This window comes from Lucilia sericata, unplaced genomic scaffold, assembly GCF_015586225.1.
Source record: "Lucilia sericata isolate MDLA Ls3-8-SP2 unplaced genomic scaffold, ASM1558622v1 Contig000328F_arrow, whole genome shotgun sequence".
Taxonomy (NCBI): domain Eukaryota; kingdom Metazoa; phylum Arthropoda; class Insecta; order Diptera; family Calliphoridae; genus Lucilia; species Lucilia sericata.
In genome coordinates this window covers 364,016-384,310 of record NW_023994349.1, presented here as the reverse complement: position 1 = coordinate 384,310, position 20,295 = coordinate 364,016, and the positions used below count along the sequence as shown (strand labels likewise).

At 29.4% G+C, this 20,295-nt stretch overlaps 2 protein-coding genes across 11 annotated transcripts in view; one reads left to right on the top strand and one right to left on the bottom strand.

Moving 5' to 3' along the window:
- The window catches only part of LOC119603709 (septin-2), a 34,111-nt gene extending 30,988 nt beyond the window's left edge, over positions 1–3,123 (top strand). For 7 of the 8 annotated variants that reach the window (XM_037955847.1, XM_037955850.1, XM_037955846.1 and 4 more), the window contains 3 exons: positions 1,673–2,031; positions 2,100–2,200; positions 2,258–3,123. In XM_037955847.1, coding sequence (XP_037811775.1) covers positions 1,673–2,031; positions 2,100–2,200; positions 2,258–2,921 — 1,124 coding nt within the window. In that variant the 3' untranslated portion in view covers positions 2,922–3,123. Of the gene's footprint in view, positions 1–570; positions 809–1,672; positions 2,032–2,099; positions 2,201–2,257 lie in introns of those variants that run through there. The other variant, XM_037955853.1, reaches the window with a different exon arrangement.
- Positions 1–20,295, bottom strand: part of LOC119603708 — a 74,276-nt gene that overhangs the window by 30,003 nt on the left and 23,978 nt on the right. Inside the window, exons 5-9 of one of the 3 annotated variants that reach the window (XM_037955844.1) lie at positions 14,006–14,233; positions 13,566–13,939; positions 11,150–11,382; positions 10,661–10,944; positions 10,576–10,592 (exon numbers count right to left, since the gene is read on the bottom strand). In XM_037955844.1, the coding sequence (XP_037811772.1) occupies positions 10,673–10,944; positions 11,150–11,382; positions 13,566–13,939; positions 14,006–14,233 (1,107 nt within the window). In that variant the 3' untranslated portion in view covers positions 10,576–10,592; positions 10,661–10,672. The other 2 variants (XM_037955843.1, XM_037955842.1) reach the window with 2 other exon arrangements.

The window sequence follows — 20,295 nt, the reverse complement described above, 5'->3', positions numbered from 1 at the left end:
AGATGAAAAATATCGCACGATTTGTTTATGTTAATTAAGAAATATTAAATTGACATTATATTCAGGCTGCAATAGATGCACACGTGGGTCCTTTTGCTCCCTTTGTGATATGGTTGGTTATTCAGACTGCAAATTGACATTAAGAAATCAAAAATTTTTCTCAAAACTATTTATTTTGGAATTTTGACAGTTGATATCAAGTGTGCTTCTTTTACGGTATATTTGATAAGAGAATGTTCATACATATGTACATTTATTTTAGAATTGACATGCGCAATCGGTATTTATCTCACGGGAATGATAACAAACTGTTTATGGGAAAAAAAGCTATTTTCCTCAAATACTTAAAATTTATAATAATAAAATATTATAGAATTTTTCATATTATATTTCATTATTCAATTAAATTAACCAGCCATTTAATTGAAGCATACAAAGTCATAATACGACCTTTAAGTAAATATTGTACATACATACTCATTTTTATATACATACATACATTCATATGTATACACACATACACATTGTTAACTTCCAACAAATTTATATGCATTGTATATGTTTTACTAGTGTTATCCTTTTAAGAGTTCAAGCACAAACGAAAAACTGACACAATCTAGTTCTTTACTGGAAAGCGAAGAGAAAACATAACATTAAAAAAGTGTTCACATAAGGCTCGGGGATAAATTAGGAAAAATATTGATTTAAACTAGAAATATTTTTTCAAGAATATGTTTTTATTCATAATTTAATGTTTTCAAAAGTACATAACTAAATAAATAAATTTTGAAAAACAGTTTCAATATGTGTAAGTAGATTTTTCCCTACAGTGCTTTTTAAAGAACTGGAAATGTATCCTTTATTTTGTCTTAAGTATTATTATATTATAAACATTGAAAAGAACGACTTTAAACATTATTAATTAAAAGTGGGCGCGTCATTGTGCAAGAGTGTTTAATTGTTTTTATTATTGTTATTTTAAATTAATATTATATAAATACCAACGCTCACACAATTTAATTCGAATCATATTAGCAAAAAAGTTTTTTCTTAGAAATAAATTTAGAATCGTAGAAATTTACATTAGGTTTTCAATTTATGGTTCAATGCAAGAGACTTTGGATTTTCATTAATGGTTTCTTAGAGACATATTAAAGAATTACACCTCAAGCGATGGAAAACATAATTTCAACAATATTTAAGAGACATCTACTATTTTCATAAGTTTAACTTACGTTATCAAAAAATGCTGCTACATTTTGGTTTTTTAATGTTACGCCAAATCTGAACTTAGAATTCTCAATTTTAATATATGTAAATATACAAAATACACAATTTTTCAAAAACTGATGTTCTGATAAAATTAGTATATGGGGGATAGGGTAAAAGATTGACCAATTTTTTACTCTATCCGCCAAATAAAATTTATGTTTCTCAGTCCCCATGTAGTAAACCCTGCTTCAGCAAATGACTTGAATTCCCTAATTATCTTATTAACATTATTATCTCGATGAAATTAAAAATCTTCTATATAAACTAAATCCTTCCATCAAATTTTATGAGGATCGTCATTAAATATTTTAAATCTAGTAGGATTCTATTTTATTTTTTTAAATTAAAGAATTAATAAATCTAAGAATTATATCAGTATTTAATCTTTACATAATTCCAGCTAAAACACCGTCGTTTGATAAGGATCGTGACTATATAGGCTTTGCAACCTTACCTGAACAAGTGCACAGGAAATCAGTAAAAAGAGGATTCGAATTTACTCTTATGGTGGTGGGCGAATCCGGTCTAGGAAAATCGACGTTGGTGAACAGTTTATTCCTAGGAGATCTGTATAAGAATAGAATTTTTCCACCAGTAGAAGAACGAATTGAAAAAACGACACGAATCGAAAAGAAAACTATGGATATCGAAGAAAGAGGTGTTCGCTTACGTTTAACTGTTGTCGACACGCCAGGCTTCGGTGATTCTATAAATTGTGAAGACAGCTGGAGAGTGTGCACAGCGTATATTGATGAACAGGTAGGAAAATGTCTCCAATTTAATGAGAAAAACAAACAAACAATTATGGCCGTTTCTTATTCATATAGTTTCGACAATATTTTACGGATGAAAGTGGATTAAACAGGAGAAATATACAGGATAATAGAGTGCATTGTTGCTTATATTTTGTGCCACCGTGGGGACACAGGTATGAAGTTATTTTTGAATTTTTGGATTATAATATATTTAAAATTATATGTGGTAGCTTACGTCAAATGGATTTGGATTTATTGAGGCGATTACATCGAAAAGTCAATATTGTACTAGTAATTGGAAAATCAGACTGTTTAACTAAGTCCGAAGTTCGAAATTTAAAGGAACGCATCTTAAGAGATTTGGAAGATAGTCATATACAGTTGTATCAATTTCCCGAATGTGACTCAGATGAGGATGAAGATTTTAAACAACAGGATCGCGATCTAAAAGCTTCTATACCATTTGCTGTTGTAGGAAGCAATGCGATTCTCGACATAGCTGGAAAAAAAGTTCGTGGACGACAGTACCCTTGGGGAGTAGTCAATGTTGAAGATCCGGAGCACAGTGATTTCATTAAATTAAGGACCTTCCTAATTTCGACTCACATGCAAGACCTAAAAGATACTACTCAAGATGTACATTATGAAAATTTTCGTGCTCAATGTATTTCACAAATTTCGCAACACGCCCTGCGAGAACGTGGCAAATTGAAGCGCGATTCAATCAGTTCTACAAATGGATTTGAAGCAGCAATTTCTGAAACTGATCGTTTGTTATTACAGAAAGATGAGGAAATCCGACGCATGCAAGATATGCTAACCCAGATGCAGGAAAAACTTAAGCAGACACATATTATGGAGATGAAGAAGAACGACACTGTCATCGATGTTTAAAGTTCAAAACTGCCAAAAAGAGAGGGGCATTTTATTTGACTTATTTTCTTTGAAATTTCATTCCAAGTAAAAAGTCGTACGGTCTTGACTTTCATAACGTATATGTCCCTAAAAATTACACAGTGCTACAAAATAAAAACACTATTATACGCCAACAAAATAAATTGGCATAGCTGAAGGCCGATTCAGTAATCTCTAATAATGTTTTTTTTATTTTTTCTTTTGGAAATTTGAACTTCATCACATTATTTTTCTTTTTTTAATACAATTGTTTAAATTATAAATTAATAAGTAGTTTATAGAATAAATAGTATTCCTTTTCAATTAAAATTTAAAAGTTATTATTTAAACGAAAGAAAATATGATAAGCAGACTCTAATAATAACACCAAAGGTTAAATTCCAATTTCTGAGGAGTTACAAAAAATTATAATTGCAGTTAGAAACATAACAACTTTTAGCACTTCGTATTATAATGACAAATTTCGACGTGATCTCAGTGGGTTCGATAACTTCTAAAATACATAATTCTTAAACTAAAAAAGATTTTCATAAGTATCCAGAATATATATATTTTTTAGGACTCAGATAAATATTTCTAGGTTCTTTCACCACTGATGGTGGAGTGTATAAAAATTTACAAATGTTTTTTTTTCGTAATAATCTTAGGAAAATAGGGAATTTTTGATGGCCATTTGGATAAAATTGAAGAAAATATTTTTAGAAAAATTTTACTGAGATCAGGATTACCAAGCACTTTCAAAAATTTGTTTCTTAACTATTAACACATTCTGTTCATGGGACACTATAATATATGTATATTTGATAGTACTATTGGATAGTATTAAAATAAATATGTTTATGAAACAATGAAGTAATAGCCAATAATTGATAAGTTGCACTCATTTGAAAAAACCCTGTATGACCAAAATGTCTAACCCGCTCTAACGCCGGCAGTTCTTGACCGATAGAGCTGAAAATTTCTGTCTTGTCTACTATCCAATAGTACTAACCTTGCACGGTGGTAAATTCCGGCCAAAAATCTATAACTTCTTTATTTCTTTAAATAAATGTTTCTTATAGGCAATGTTTGGTACTGAATAAGGGCAATATCGGTTAAAGATTTCGCCTAGCCCCCATACAAGTGACCCCACAGAAAACTCCTTAAATACGTTAAATATGAAGCAATTTCCATAAAATTTAGCACAAGTCAGTTTCATGCACCCATAAATTTTACGGTATAGTATGGCGGATATCGGGTCATATTTGACCCTAGTACCCGTATAAGGTTCTTAAATGCTGACAATTGGGTTAAAAATACCAGTAAAGCAACGAAATTTGACACAAAATATTTTTATAGGAACCTATACCTCTCGACCAATTTTCTGGAAATCGGCCCATAATTGATCCTACCTTCCATATAAGGTCCCCTTCAGATAATTACTTTAACGCTCATTACAGGCAATGAAATTCGACACAGACAAGTTTTATAGGAACCTAAATTTCACTGTAAATTTTATGATAATTGGTCCATAATTGACCCTACCTCCCATATTAGGTTCCTTTCAAAAAATTACTTTAAATATCAACATAAACAAGTTTTATAGGCGGTAAAATCCTTCTGTCAAATTTTATTTAGTTCAGTCCATAATTGACCCTTCCCTCCTCCATTTGATTTTGTACTATTGATAATATGTTGCCCCTTCTCTATTTTTATGAAGTTGAAATATATGGTGTTCACCCAACTTCTTATAGCCCCTTTTCCTTTTCTGCGGTCTTTCAAAATTTGGATTTCTATGATGATTTTAATTGTACGATTGAAGTGTTAGCTATAATCTACCATCAAAAATTTATCAGAATTAAATAATTGAAAGAAATCATTTTTGGCCGGAATTGACCACCGTGCCTTGGTGCAATTTTTATCATAATAGATTTTTTGAGTTGAGTCACTTGACATGAAATTGCCCATATACATAATTTATAAGGGTAGGAAAATAATATTGTGGAAATTACAAACTTATATCTACATACATATGTATATACCTTTCTAACGAAGGTGAAGGGTATAAAAATTCATTTGCATTAAGTAGATTTGGATCATCTCCCGCCTTTTTAAAATCACTTTATGGGTCCGTCCTTCCGTTAATATTGCTTTCGAACTTTTTATTTAAAACACTTGTGATACTTATATGAAAAAACGTAGTAGGCTGTATTTCGCAGACCAATTTTTTTATGAAATTTTGTGGGACTAGTATAAGTATTTGGTAGATTAAGTCCAACAAATTAAATTTCAAATTGAAAGTTTAATTGCAACTTCTAAACCTATTTAAAATTTTGCATAGACAGATGCTGTGCTAATAAGCCAAATTCTAAGAAAAATTATTTAATAAGAATTAAATAAGTAATTATGGTAGTTTATGCAAGCATAGTAATCACAATATCTTTATTAGTGTTAATCTAATTGATATTTTATAAGTAGCACTGCTAAGGAAAATGAAAAGAAAATAATTCGAAAACAAATGATGACCTACGAAAATAATCTTTACCAAAATATTGGAAATTGAGTTCAAAAGTTGTAAGAACATCAAAAACATACGAAGAACAATAATAGAGATATATGCAAAGATTTGATACATATGACCTTTGACTTCCACTATCTCATTAGGACCGCGACTTTTAGTTCTTTATTTAGATTGTTTAGTAGATGCTGTATACCTGTTTTTTTTTATTACCGTCTTAAATTCTTCATTCTAGTCAATTTGTCCGCTAATTAGATAGATTACGTTTGCAATGGTAAAAATCGCTGATGTTATAATGCTAACATCCGCTAAATCCAAATTTCGAACGAAATCGTAAAGTCTGTACATAAAATGGGAAGAATATTTTCAATATAAAAACTGTTTTCCAAAAAGTCATATGTGGAGTTTTTTGAATTGGGCTAAAACGCGTTAAAAATTCGGTTATTGATTTGGTCATCGTTACCAATACCAGAGAGAAATATATTTTTTGGTTAAGAATAACAATTATCGTAAGCAAAAAATATTTGTTTGTTACATTTTTTTCAAATAACTTTGGCAAAGTAAATAAAACTGTCAGTTTTGCAACAAATGTCTATTCATTTTATAAATAAAATATAATTTAAATTAAGTTGTTTTTTCATTCCGTTAATATTTATATGGACCAAAAAATAAATTAAATAAATTTTAGTTGTCTATAACCCAAAAATATTGGTTGCTAAATAACAGTTACAGTAGTTTTCTGTTTCTGTTTCACTGTTATAGTCACATTAATTATATTGTCAATTTTATTAGATTTAAATGTCTCTGTCGATCAATTTCATATAAAAAGATTACTTTATAGTCCATTTTTGATATAAGCACTTTTCACATATATGTACATGCATATGCCATCACACGGGCTATTAAAAGTCATGTTATATAAAACAAGTCAGAGTGCTATATTCGGCTGAGCCGAATTTTAAATACTTTTTTTAATTGAAGGGCTTATTGCAGTAACTCGATATGCCACCAACCATCACAATTCGATTTTATGTGCTTTTTGAGTTGCTAGGAACCATATCTAATGTCCCTAAAAAGATTTTTAGCGTATTATGATAAATTGGCGATATAAGGGTCATGCCTCTTTTTCCATTTAAACAATTTGAAAAAAATTTTATTTCATAAACTCGATATGCCACATATTTTTCACTTTTTAAGAAAGTCCTTTATAATAATGGAGATAAAAGCGGAATTGATATTTTTTTTTTGTTACTGTGATAGAACAAGTTAAGACAAGTATCATTATACGAAGAGAAAAATTTTTTGCTCGAAATATCGGGAGATATAATTTTTTGAAATTAAAGTGGCTTACCTTGTTACTGCATAAAAACAATTTCATATATAATTATGTTGCTTACCAAGTTCTTGCTGATTGGAAAATTTTCGATTGCAAAACATCAAAAAAATTTTGCTTATAGATTTACTTTCATTTCGTGGAAATATCTTATATAATGTTCAAACTATGTGCATAATATAAAGTCATATTTATCATACCAATTTAGCAAAGACATTGCAGCATATCTTATAATCTTTGTAAAACATATTACAATCATCAGCATATACAAAAAGCATAATATTATAACGCCTGTTATATAAAGTGCGTATCGAAATCTCTTTTGAACAATGGACTTGAAATTTCTAAAATCCGTGCAAGACTTCTGACACAACATGCTTCGAAATTGGTTCAGATGTTTAAAATGATGATCAAGAAGCAGAAAATCAACTATGCTGAATAAACGCAATATTATCTCAAATTTTAATCCGAATTTTAATCAGTGCAAAACCCAAAACAATGTGTTTTGTCATTCTATTAAAAATAGAATCAAACCACAGGACCTACCTTTTACTGCATAATACTTTAGCTAAGTATATTTAACCAAATTTATTCTCATATAAAAAATAACCAAAAATATAAATTTCATATTGAAAATAAATTTTATAAATTTTTTGTAGCAAGAACATGATAAGCCACTTTGAAAATGTACTAGAACTTGTTTTTTGAAAATAAAAAATGTTCAAATATTGTTAGGCAATAACTTGATAAGCCACAATTTTTTGCTAAAACAGTGGTTTTCACTTTATTTATGATATCCATCTATTGGCATACGATAGTTATCGACCTTATATGATTATTAGGCGTGTTTAAAGTACAAATTAAAAAAAAACAGAATTTTTTTAAACTTTAATGTCGATTTACTCAAAATTTTGTTTTTGTGGCATATCGAGTTCTGCAATAAGCCCTTCAACTGATTAAATATTTGTAGAAATAAGTTTTCTCATGTCTCAAAAAGAAAAACTCCAAAATTTAAACAGATTAAATCTGTTACTATTCCAAGAATTATTGAACATTACAAACGCCATTTTCTTTTATATTTTTATAGCTCCCTAAGATATGCTTTAGCGATATTTAATAATTTGCATGTATGCATGTGTGTGAAAGATTTAAAGATTTTCAAAATACATATATATTATTTTGTTCTACACAAATTGATAATGCAAATACGGTTAAAGTGCTTTTAGGGGCAGGACCTAGTATGTAAGATATGACCAATTATATACCGATCATAAAAAATTCTTTAAGAAAAATTTCTGTAAATAAAAGCTATATTTCAGTCAAATTTTGTATCTATATCGTAATTTAGTAATAAGTAATGTGTGTTTAAGCGATTTTCTGAAGGGAACCTTGTATGGGACCGACCGCACCTATGTGAATATGAACCGATCGTAAAAAATCTTGGAATAGAATTTTTGTATACAAAACTAATATTTGTGCCAAATTTGTATCAATGGCTTTATTTGGTAATGCGTAATGTGCGTTTAAGAGATTTTCGTAAAAGGACCTTGTATGGGAGCTATGACCAATTAGGTATATAAAGACAAAATTCTGTATTTATATCATTATTTGGTAATGAATATTGTGCCTTTAAGTGATTTTCTGGAGCGGACCTAGTATGAGTGCTATGACCAAATATGGACCGATCGTAAAACAATTTTATAGTGTAATTTATGTACATAAGAGCAATATTTGTGCTAAATGTATGGATATCAGTATTTGGTAATGAGTTGTGTGCGTTTAAGTGATTTTCGGGAGGGGACCTTGTATGGGAGCTATGTCCAATTATGGACCGATCCAGAAAATTTTTTCTCTGAATGAATTCTATTGACATAAGATTTTAGTTTGTAATGAGTTATGTGCGTTTAAGTGATTTTCGGGAGGGGACCTTGTATGGGAGCTATGTCCAATTATGGACCGATCGGAAAAAAATTTCATAGTAATATTTCTGTATATGAGAGCAATACTTGCACCAAATTTTATATGGATATCTTCATTTACTAATGAGTTATGCGGTTTTAAGTGATTTTCGGTAGGGGACCTTGTATGGGAGCTATGACCAAATATGGACCGATCGTAAAACAATTTTATAGTGTAATTTATGTATATAAGAGCAATATTTGTGCTAAATGTATGGATATCAATTTGGTAATGAGTTATGTGCGTTTAAGTGATTTTCGGGAGGGGCCTTGTATGGGAGCTATGACCAGTTATGGACCGATCGGAAAAAAATTTCCCAGTAATATTTCTGTTCATATGAGCAATACTTGTACCAAATTTTATATGGATATCTTAATTTAGTAATGAGTTATGCGCGTTTAAGTTATTTTCGGGAGGGAACCTTGTATGGGAGCAATGAACAATTATGGACCGATCCAGAAAATTTTTTCTGTGAATGAATTCTATTGACATAAGATTTTAAGTTGTAAAATTTTGTGAAGATATCGACATTCTGACGGAAGTTATTAACAAAAAACCCATTTCCGGGAATATGCACCTTTGTATGGGAGGTACATACATATATGAAATTGTGGACCAATTCTGGCTCTTGTGCAGAAACGAATGTATGGTGATTTTCATGGAATTTTCTTGCATAGTTTTCGAGAAAATTACATCAGAATGTGTAAAAAATGCTTATTTTTTTGAGGTGAGAACCGATTTTGCTCATTTTCAATACCAAACAACTTAGGAAAATTAAGAACATTTTGGGTGAATTTGGTTAAATTCTATTGCTTCGTTTTATCGTGAGCGTGTTTTACACAGACAGACGGACGTAGCTAAATCGACACAGAATTTGATAAGGACCCAGAATATATATACTTTGTTGGGTCTCAGATGAATATTTTTTGGTGTTACAAACGGAATGTTATATATACCCTCTAATACCACTGATGGTGGTGGAGGGTATTCACGATATTGTCACACACGCAATCCACTACCACCACAAAAAAATGTATCGTAAATTAACTAGTAACGATCCAAATGAAGAAGTTTTTGTTGAAGAAGATTAAAAATAAAAATTTGATTGCAGTAAATATTTTGCGGCAATTTTGCTTAGAGCAAGATGTAAATTAAAATTTTTTTATTTGAAAAAAATATAGAAGATACAACTGTAACTAACATCCTCAAGCTAAAACTGACTAAAATTATTGATTTTTTAAATGTAATGAATTTATAATAAAAATAATATTTATTTCTTTAATAAACATGAATTTTTAATTTTTTTATATTCACGAAAAATGAATATATACGATTTTCTTTATAAGCACATTGTAGCCTATTTTTGTTTATAATCACTTTGTGCAATTAAGGGTTGTGACTATAAGCGAAAAGTACTGTATTCATAACCAAAAAAAAAATATTCCTCATATTAATTGGTTATAATAATGGTTAAAAAGTCCCTAAATAAGATAAAGGGATTTTTTGCGTAACCTTTTCTTTTGAATGAAAAAAATAACAGTTATTTTCGGTCCCTGTTTTTAACCCCTTAAGTAGTAATTTGTAAGCGCCCGTGGTATGTTATTGCATCCAATGGCATCACCGTATTAACATAATGAGTTAAAATGCTAATGAATAAGTAGTGAAAATTGTGTATATTTTCTAGGAATTTAAGTTTAATTTAAATTTACATCTTTATTTTTATTATTTGTAACGTAAATTGCTATTCATAATACCAATAGTTATGTTAGTAGTGTTGAATACTGACAACTCAACTGAAGTTTGGTTGCTATCCACAATCGACCTATTAATTTGGTTCCGGTAATATACATATAAGTACATACTTTGATAGAAGTGTTCATGTAAAATAAATTTACGTCGTATTTCATTTATTTTTATTCATTGACTTACCAACTAAGTAAATTATTCTTTTACATATTGATCTATATAAGAATTCAGCCATTCTTTAAACCGCATACAATATTCATCAACTGTGCCAACGAAAGAAAAACTGCCAAAATGGGGTGGAGAATTGTCTGGGTCTGGCGTAGAACTAAAAACATTTTCAATAAAATGTTCACACATTATTATAGCTGCTAATGCATCATCCAATAGAACCTCTTTACGCATAGAGAGTTTTGCAAATGATTCCGCAAATTGTTTAAGCATTACATATGATTGTTTAGTAAGACAATCTTAAAATAAAAATAAAATGCATATTTAAATTTAATTTAAGTAATTTTTTTTTTACTAAAGTCACGTCAAACGTTTTACAGAATGTAATTCCTTATGCGAAATAGCAATTTATTATTAAAAATCGTTTGTCACTATTATCACTATCATTATTCTACCAAGTTATCCTACTATTATATGCTTCTACTATAGAGTTTGGAATCTTACCTTCCCTTGAGGAACGCGAAGCTACAAAATAGTTTTTTAACAAAAGCGCCGCTTCTGGTGTTAAATTTACTTCATTTTGCGATACAGAAACGAGAAAATTTCGCATGTCGTCTTCATTAATAGATAAGTGATCTACGGTGGATTCAAAAATCCTTATTGATGCTTGTTCCAAAGTATAATCAACTAAAGCTTCATGGTTGTCGTCAGAAACGAAAATTGGTAAACCGAAAATTCTAAAATAAAATAGATTAAAATGCATACATATATAAGTAAATATCATCAGTATATTATTGGTTTGGCCCACCGACCACTGTTTGGCGTATAGACAGACCACAATTTTCATACAAACATTGAAAAGAAATTAATCACTATTTTAATTTTCTTTTAACTTTTTGTGTTAAATTTAACTTAACATTAAGGGCCAATCTTTAGGTGAAAGATTAGCGATTAAATTAAAATTAATCCTCAAAAGATGTTTTTGAGTACTCAATTAGTTAATTTTGTTTGCAAGTTTAAGCGCCCAATGGAGGTGGTTTAAACTTAAGCACGAAATGCAAAAGTGTAAACAGCTGATGCAAAAAAATTAATACTATTTTTACAAATATAAACATTAAAATGTTCTATTTATTGATTAGTATAAATTATGGACACTTCGAAATACATTTTTTTGTTTTTAATTTAAGTTTTCATTAATTTTCATATTAAATTTACAATTGTCTTCTTCTTTTTTATAAAATATGCATTGTTTTGATAACAAACAGTGACGTTTTCTGTTGTTTTGTATGGCAAAACTGCGGAGTTTAATCTTGTACTCAAAAACATCAAAGAGGATTAACATAAGATTAAATTTATTTTTTGATTAACTAATCTGATTATTAATTGACATTTGATTGCCATCTCAAAAACCCGCTCTAAATTATTCTTCCTGTTTGTCAACATTCTTTGATATTTAAGTCACTTTTAAACTTTCTGGAGTGGTTAAATTGAAAAAAATTTAAATAATGCTCGAAATTTGTTTTATTTGGATTACCATTATCTATAAGTAGATCTAAAATTTTTTCGGCTGGGAATCTTCTTAAAAACTAGTTTTATATAAAATTCAACAATGTAAAGTAATTTCTGTCATTATCTGTTTGTTTTATTTAAGAAATTTTGAATGTGGAACCCCTGAATCAGCTGTGAGGAACCATACGGTAAATTAAACGGTAAAAAAAAACTTTATCATAAAAAACAAAGTAGAAATTATATTTGTATATTAAGAACTTCGTTTATAATTAAAATTTTCAAAATTAAATCAATACTCCGTTTAAGAAATCTTACCTTATGTCCCCTATGCTATACTTTGAGTCGTTTCTATTATTTTTTTCAAAGCCAAATTTTTTGAATACCAATAAAATACGACGGGGCAAGAAAATCTATAAAAATATATATACACTATCGGAAAAAAACTCTGAAACTGCTTAAAGTCCAACATAATTTTTGATTTAATATTAAAGACAAAGATATTGTCTTTAAAATCGTGTAAACTGAATATTTTACTTCCAAAAGTTTAAAGGTCAATTTTCATAGTGTATAGTTCAATGTTCAATGTTAGGTATGACGATAACTAAACTCTCTTCTACATTCTAGTGAAAACTTTTCGATCGATTTTGTGTAGTTCAGGAGTTATCAACCAAAACGTAATTTAAAGCCAGTTTTTATACAAAATCGTATGAAAAATTAAACAAACAGAAAGAAATACACATTAGTATAATTTTCAATTTATATAAGAAATTACATTGTATCTCATAAACCACTAGTCCGATTTAAATGAAATGTACAAGAAAATGATTGAGGACGATCAGGCCTTACTGAAGGTATCCTTTGCCATCACAATATTAAAATTAAAGGTGGAAAACAGCATGTAAGAAGTTAACTCTTCGACTTCACAAATTATTTTAAAGCTTCTATCATCTATAAATGAGATCAAATTTAACTGATCATAAACTTTTCGTAATCTATACAACACAGTAAAGCTAGATGTATATTCCATTAGTATGTACTACTATTAAGTTTTATAATACACGTAATGTCAACTACATATAAGAAAATTTCAACTTCAGCCAAATCGGTTCTTATTTGCAAATTTGTGAAGCTTTAACATATTTTTTTATAATCGAAGTACTCTCATTTAACACCACGTATCTCACCTTGTTTTTTAACAGGGTTGTAACAAGGTAAATTTTCAGTAAGGCTAAATCGTTCTTGATAATTTTCTTGTACATTTTATTTAAATTGGTCCTGCAGTTTAAGAGATGTTTTCTATATATATATTGAAATTGATTAAACTTTGTATTTCTGTTTTGTATTTGTATTCTTCCATATGTGCTTATATGAAATTATATTTTAAAATATTGCGGCTTACACTTAGACTTACTTTAAAAACTTATTAAACATTTGTTGGTCTTTAGAGCCATGCTTAAATGAACGCCAATGAGTCCATATAGCCGTTTCTAGCGGATAGTTCACGGTAGACTTCTCTACAACGACGCTAGAACATTCGATGTTTTTGAAAATGGTTTCAGCTTTTCTTAATTTTATACGAGTCCAATCACCTGCATAGTAAACTCCTCCTCGGGCCAGTAAAATACTGTCGGCTTCGATCCAATTGCTGCTAGAAAAAGATTTGACATCATCTACTGAACCTAGGAAACGTGATCCTAGTTGCCCAATATTTGTCATGAGATAATCTGTCATATATGTGTCATTTGTCATAGCGACAATAGGTATAGGAGGACGATCAACATTATTCTATTAAATCCATAAATTATTTTTTCTCCAAAAATTAAAAAAATTTATTGAAAATGATTGACTTACCCCTATGGAAACTAGACTTAGAAGCAAACCCATTTTCAATGTTACAAAGCACTCCATTGGTACGCGATCTTGGCATAACTGAGAACTTAATGCATATATAAAAGCAAAATCTGAATATTTAGTTGTCACAATTTCATAGAGTTGTCTAACTGAAAATGGTATTGAAAGGGAACCAGGTATTTTAACCTGCGTGGGATGTTTTTCATTAGAGTGTACTTCATTTTGAGACTGAAATAAAAAATTCATGTTAATAAGCAAAGAATAATTTAATAAGTTAATATAAAGCTAATAAAAAATATACATATGTATATTAGGGATATAACTATTGACATTCCTTACAAACTTGGCATATCATAGTCGAATAGAGTATTAACAAGTTCGTAGAACTTGTAGAGTTCCAGAAAATTTTCGTAGAGTGATTCATATGTACATATGTACACAAAACATATTTGTGTCGAATTTTATCAAGATAGCTTTATTTGACAATGAAATATGTGAGTTTAAATGATTTTCGGAAGAGGGCCTTATATAGGAGCTATGACCAATAATGGACCGATCGGCGGAAAATTGGTATTATGATTTATATGTACACAAAACATATTCAAGTTGAACTTTATACCGATAGCTTTATTTATCAATGAAACATATGCGTTTAAGTGATTTTCCGAAGTGGACCTAATATGGGAGCTATGACCAATTATGGTACTATCCGAAAAAAAATTTGTAGAGTAATTCATATATAGACGAAACATATTTGTGTTGAATTTTATCGAGATACCTTTATTTGACAATGAAATATGTGCGTTTAAATGATTTTCGGAAGTGGGCCTTATATGGGAGCTACGACTACTAATGGATCGATCCGAAAAGTTATGAGTTTGAACAGGGGTCAAGTATCCCTGGAACAAAAAAATGTGTGACAAAATTCATCGAAATATCTTTGGTAGTTTCTGAGAAAACTACTTAAGAATTGGGGAAAAAAACGTTGTTTTTTTCGAGGTAGCCTGAAATTTTTACTCATAACATTTTACGTCGTGAACCGATTTTACTGATTTTCAATACCAAACTGTACCGGATAATAAAGAATGTTTTGGGTGAATTTCGAGAATTTCTATGACTTCGTTTTAACGTGAGCGTGTTTTACACGGTGTTACACACGGAATGACAAAGTTATATATACCCTCACCACCAAATGTCTGTCCGTCTGTTTTTTAAAATCAGTTTTTTGAAGGCACCATATGTGTTTGGAATCAAAATCTTAGATAATTAGTTTAGATACAATTTTAAAAATTTAGTTGTTTAAAACCAGTAAAATCCGTGCATAAGAATCGGAGATATGGCCAAACAAATATGATCAACAAATATTTTGTTATGGACTTTTTGATTTAGGGTTGTAAAATGGTATATTTGCGAAAAATCAAAATGTCCTGAGATATAGGCAGTGATGAGTCGCAATGTGACAAAAGTATACTTTTAGGTAAAAATTAATATTTTAATCTTAAAATAAAAAATTTAAAAAAATTTGGTATATATTAGAAATTGGGGTTGGTGCGTGATGTTTTTGATTTAAAATGACCTAAAAAAATATTATCAATAATTATACAACATTGGCCATCTCGTGGTGGTATGCCAAAAATTTCGCAAAATTAGTTATATCCCTAATGTACATTAGGGTGGCCCCAAAATGGAAGTTGCTGATGTTCCCGAAAATTAAAATTTAGTTAATTTTAAGATACCATTTCTCAAAATTGTTGTCCTAACGTCAATATTTGGTGAGCTGGATCAAAGGATAAAAAGGTCCTTTTTAAGGGTTTTTATGATTTTTTTTTCACATTTCTGGCAAATAAACCATATGCAAGTTTAGTATCACATGAAATGTCTTTGTGAGGTGATTTCCAAGACATAACACAAATTTGTATACAACCCCAAAATTATTACAAATGTCGTTATTTTTTCGGAAAATTTTTAAGTTTTTCATATTTTTACATAGAAATATATAATGTAATTAATTGAAATTATTACATTATAAACCCCATACAATTTCACCGAAATGGTTTTTTCTGTTTTTCGAAATTCGTTATGTTTCGTATCTTATTTTAATATTTTAAACTCTATTTTGTCCCAAGTATTCTGCTAGCTATATTTATCTAGCGTACTTAATATGTACATCGGCATACGAGTAATTTCATTAGCTTTACAATATTACAGTGATGTTCGATGAAATAGAGCCACCATCACGTTCAAAGTTTCTCCCCACTTAAAATCTCTCCTGCAAAGAATAGAATTGGAAATCTAAGTGAAATGTTGTATTGATCTGTTATGAATATAATAGGATTATTTTTGCAATAATTTACGCGTGGCTATTTGTAATTCTATTGAAATTTTAAATTAAGCTATATAAAATGGTGTGACAAAAAATAGAGCCAGTTTGCAAAAATAAAAAAATTTTAAAATTTTTAGACAATTTTCAAATTGAAATCGATCGAAATAGTAAGTTTAATGTTTTTTATTATTATTTTAAAAGAATCTCATTAAAAAATTATAATTTTGAGTACAAAAAGGGGCAGAGGCAAACATTGAAGGCAATACAGCAGAAAAACGATAAAAACACTGCTTGATCTAGGAAAGAAAGTAATAGAAGATGCTGTAAAATATAAGTTTAAGCCTAAAATATCGAGAAAAAAATAAAAAATTACATCTTTTTTTAAGCGGAAAAATCAGTCTCATGCTGAGGATGACACTTTTGTGTGCTCCGTGTAACCTTAAAAGGGAATATAACTTAGATGTTGCCAGCTTAATAGTAAGATCTCTCATGTATAAAAATAATTTAAAGGATAAAATAAGTAGAAAAGTATTATATGGTACTTTAAAGATCCTGAAAGAAAAAAATAAAACTTTTAAAAAACATTTGAAGTCTCCCCTTGAGCAGGAATCGAAAGATTTTGTGGTCAGATGTAAAAAAGTATATTTATTTTATTCTGATATGATCCATATAGCTGTACGTTGACGTTCCAACACTCGATTTTGTCCCCAATGTACTATGAAGATCATTGAACATGAAGATCATTTAGATTATATTAGGATTGTAATAATAAGCCTTAAACTTACAATTTGTATCGATTTCAATTTAAAAATTGTCTACAAATTGGTAAATTTTTATATTTTTGCAAACTGGCTCTATTTTTTGTCACACCATTTTATATAGCTTAATTTAAAATTGCATTAAAATTACGAATAGCGACGCGTAAATTATTGCAAAAATAATGGTATTATATACCATTATTATATTCATAACAGATCAATACAAAATTTCAGTTAGTTTTTCCAACTCAATTCTTCATTGAAGGGATTTTAAGTAAAAAGAAACTTCGAAACCATAACACTTTATGGTCTCATTCTATTATGAATAAAATTTTTTAGTTTAACTAAAATAGTAACACAATTTATCCCAAACATCTATTTGTTTGTTACGCTTGCTTTGTAAATAACGATTTCTATGTTATTGTTTACATTATTTCATAATGTTTTGGTAGCGTACGATCAATTTAAATAAAATTTCATATATACAGCCATAGTCGTATATATTTACACACACTAAAAAAATTAAGTAAGCTAGGATAAAATCAAAATTTTGCGGCCTTGTAAATAAAATTGGAAAAAAAAGATTTCTATCACAATCCATAGACTTTATAGATAATGATAGCTAAGAAATTTTATAAATAAATCTACCAATTAGTGGTTCAAATCGAAAAAGAAGTTCATACCATTAGTTTTCAAAATTATTTACTCATATTTATTTCCTTTCAAAATTATTTACACATCATTAAAAATAAGATAAAACAACAAAAAAGTAACGTTTTTTTTAATAACCAGATAAATTTCCATCCGCGTCTATAACAGCTTGTAGTCTATCTGGAATTGAATCAACTAATTTTCGCACAAAGTCAATTTCCAGGCTATTCCATATACATTTCACTTCTTCAATTGTTTCCTCTCGTTTACGGCCATTTTTCAATGTTCTCCTCCTTTTTATGGCTGCCCAGACATTCTCAATTATATTTAGGTCAGGACTCTGTGGTGGCCACGGAAGAACATCTTGTCCAACCCTATTTAAAAAGGTAGTTGGTAACCATGCTTTGTGGCATGGAGCATTATCATGCTGTAGAATCCAATTTTCACTAGCAAACAGTCTTCGTGCGGATGGAAACACATGGTCATTTAATATATCCAGGTATCCCGATTGGTTTAGTGTCTCTTTAATTGGTATTAGATCCCCATATCCATTATAAGAGACACATCCCCAAAACATTACCGAGCCACCACCAAATCTATTAAAAGGTTGCAATGCTTTTTGCCTTGATCCCTTTGAAAGATGCATATATGTTCTTCCAAATGAACCTTCAAATTGGAAAGAAGATTCGTCTGTCCATAATACATTTTGCCAAAAACTCCTTTGGCTTATGGATATACTCCTTAACAAACTCTAGACGTTTTATTTTGTTTTTGGGAGATATATCTATTATTTTTCGGACAACATAAGTCCTTATATCATAATTCTTTAATCTTCTTCGTATTGTACTGTCACTTATATGTTTTCCAATAATGTTTTCTGACTCCTCAGCAACTTTAATTGGACTTGCATCTGGATTTTCAGCGAATACTTTCACAATTGAACAATCTTCCTCTTTGTTTGTTCTCATTTTTCGACCACTTCTACTTCTATTTTGAAGACTTCCGTATGTATTTTTCTTTTTTACTAAATTATATACTGTTTTCCGACATATTCCATACTCTTTTTCTAATTCCAACGCCGATACACCCATTCTAAATTTGGTTATAATTTCAGTTCGCATCTCGAGGGGAATTTCCCTTATTTTCACCATTTTGAATGCTTTTTATAGACTTTTTTTAAGAACATTTGAATTTAACTAATAACAAAAACTGACTAGCAAAAACCATGACGTTTTTTCCAAGACTATAGAGGTTTTAGTCGCTTTTAAGGAATGTGTAAATACTTTTGAAAAAGAATAAATTTTTGTAAATATTTTTGAAAACTGAAGGTTAGGTCTACTTTTGCGAATTTAAGCAATAACTAGGACCTTTCTTCGTAATATTTTTTAACGAACGTGATCTACACCCTTTAAGGATTGTAGTAATGAACATTTTTTTCTTCAAATGTATCTTTAAAGTACCAAAATGTTGTTTTATTTCGAAGAATACTTAAATTTTCAGTGTGTGTAAATAGATACGACTATGGCTGTAGATTGAATTTTGAAAAACAAAACGCTTTCGGTAGACTTTATTGAATATTATTGTGTATTAATTTCAATGAATTATATTAAATTCATATATGTTAAAATGTAAAAAATCTGAAATTTTATGAATAATAAGAAAATTTCGATTACTTTTACTGTTACACAAAAATGTCTGCTATGCCACTGAAAGCGTCTCTCAAGGACCTTTCTTATGATACTAATATATTTGCTTTGGAAGAAATATGAAAAAAATCATAAAAAACTCAAAAAAGGACCTTTTTGTCCATTGGTCAATATTTGGCAATCTGGATCAAAGGACAAAAAGGTCATTTTTTTGAGGTTTTTATGGTTTTTTCATATTTCTTCCAAAGGAAATACATAAAATTTTCAGAAACGCTATCTTATAATCAATTAAACTTTAATTTTAGTTGGGAACATCAACACCTTATTTTTCTTCCATACAAACGGGGCCACCTAATGTACATATGTATGTGTATGTGAGGATTATCAAAATTTTTAATCTCCTTAGGAATTGAATTTAATTCTTAAAAACATTTGAGGTAGAAAAGTCTTGAATAATATTTTTATGACACATTTAGTAGAGTACATACTATATTTCTAGATCATATTTTTTATGTCGACCCATAAAGTTTAAACATTTTACAAAATCTTTTGTGATGTGTTTATTTTTCGTCTTTTGGTCATGATTTTAAACTTTTGAATTGAATATATATTTATTTTTTTGGGTCGGGAGCAGACGGCGTTTAATATTTAAAAACTAATCCCTATATTCTCTTTAAAAATCGATGTCTTCATGTTTGGATGAAATTTGCACCAATGTTAGTACTATGCGATAGTAGGCCGGACACAATTTTTCAGCTCTATCGGTCAAGAAGTGAGTCAGAGGGAGTCAAAGTTGGACCATTTGGTCAAACAGGGTTTTATTCAAATGAGTGTAACTTTTCACCTATTGGTCCTAGCAAAAATTGTCCAAAGGAGTTCAGATCGCCATAAAAAAAATTATTTTTTAACTCA